The 1,758-nt window shown below is 45.9% G+C and overlaps 1 protein-coding gene across 1 annotated transcript in view; it reads left to right on the forward strand.

The window, feature by feature from the left end:
* PKNOX2 (PBX/knotted 1 homeobox 2) overlaps positions 1–1,758 on the forward strand; it is a 78,279-nt gene that overhangs the window by 14,699 nt on the left and 61,822 nt on the right. Inside the window, exon 2 of the mRNA XM_008589228.1 lies at positions 1,273–1,412. Coding sequence (XP_008587450.1) covers positions 1,273–1,412 — 140 coding nt within the window. The remainder of the gene's footprint in view (positions 1–1,272; positions 1,413–1,758) is intronic.

The raw sequence follows: 1,758 nt of genomic DNA on the forward strand, positions 1-1,758 counted from the left end.
GGTCATGGTAAGGGCTATGAAGAAAAATAAAGCAAGAGGCAGAGGGGCTGTATTGTACTCTGAAGAGCTGGCATCTGAGCAGAGATCTAAACGAAGAGAACGAGATGTGCAAATGCCTTGGGGATACACGCCCCAGCAGTAATGTGCTTGTATTCACAGAAGTGCAATACTGCTTCTTCCAGAAAGCAGGGATCTAGAGGATGTGATGAACTTTCCAGCTGTAAAATACCTGATTCTTTCAAGGTATATCCATTTGCTTACCCACTCACTCATTTTCTCAACCAATGTTTTTATTAAGTATGCGCCACTTGGGTTCTAGGGATGAAGGAGTGGCCTTCAAAAAGGAGACAGAGATGTATATGCAGCCCAGCAAGATGGTGTGATAAAAAACTGTCATGGCGCTATGGACAGGTTGATGTAAGAGAACAGTTTAGGCACATCACTCTTTATATTTTTAGGGATCTATTTGACTGGAAGAAAGATAGTATAAAAGCATTAAAGTCCATAATGATGGTTTTAAGAAATTTTAAAACCATTGAACCATTTCTTTAAATGAAACCTTGATAGAAAATTCAATATATAATATTAAAAGGAGTTGCTCTGGTTGGCACAAAATTGGAGGCCTCAGGGCACCTTCAAAAACATGTAACACAGTGTGAAAATCACTGCTCTAAATATTTGTGATGGCCAAGAACAGCAATCTGCCCATTGTCCACTAAAACCTGCTTATCTTTGAGTGGCCAAGTAAGGCTGATGTGGAGAGCCAGTCAGGCATCCATCAAACCATTAGAACCATTACCTCTGGCTTGTGTGAAAGGGAATAAATAAACCTCTGCCCAAATGAGGACTGATTCAGCTACTTTTTTTTTTCCTGCTCTTCAAAGTCATCAAATCCCATTTATTAAAAATTGGGACAAGATTTACTGCTACCTTCTGAGTCCAAATGACTCCTAAGCATAATTTAAAGGGTTCATCATTTTGTTTTTTCCTTCTTCTGGGCAAAGGTTACATTTGCATTAAGAATCATCTCTTTCAAAGTGTGCTGGGCATCACCTGGTTTTGGATGGCCCTAAATTGTTTTCTAGAATGTTCTGCCTTTCTTTCCACTGTAGAGTAGTGCACACACACATGGACACTCGTTCTGCACTCACGGTTCTCTTGCCACATGCTCTTATGCAGGCACACCTCGGGCACAGGCAGACCTCGCTCTCCAACTTGGGAACCAGCATGCTGGCCGTGCTAACCTGCCACTTCCCTTTCTTCTCCCTGCAGATGACGGCAACTGCCCAGCCACCCTCCAAGGCCCAGGCTGTCCACATCTCTGCACCCACGGCTGCTGCCAGCACACCTGTGCCCAGTGCCCCTATTGACCCCCAGGCCCAGCTGGAGGCTGACAAACGAGCTGTGTACAGGTAGGAGACACTTGGGCCATGTTCAGAAGCTCCCAACTAGCCCCAGTCCCAATTCAGCCTAAGAGATGAGAGTGCAGGCCAGAGGGTGCACTCATCAGGGATGACGGCCAGCAACTGCTTTCCTTAGCTGCCTCCCTGTGCGAGTCAATCCAGAAACCCCTCAGCAGCTTGCTGTGGGTTGACCTTAACTTCCTGGAAATGTCTAGTGAGGAATACAAAACCTGGGCAGTATCTCCCAGAAGGACCCCTTACCAACTTAACTAGGGAGATGAGCCAACAGGCAGCTGCCTCAGGACTCTCCTTGCCCTGTCCCCAACAAGCCCACCAGAGTACTGGACATCGGATT

This window comes from Galeopterus variegatus, unplaced genomic scaffold, assembly GCF_000696425.1.
Source record: "Galeopterus variegatus unplaced genomic scaffold, G_variegatus-3.0.2 Scaffold5316, whole genome shotgun sequence".
Lineage (NCBI taxonomy): Eukaryota > Metazoa > Chordata > Mammalia > Dermoptera > Cynocephalidae > Galeopterus > Galeopterus variegatus.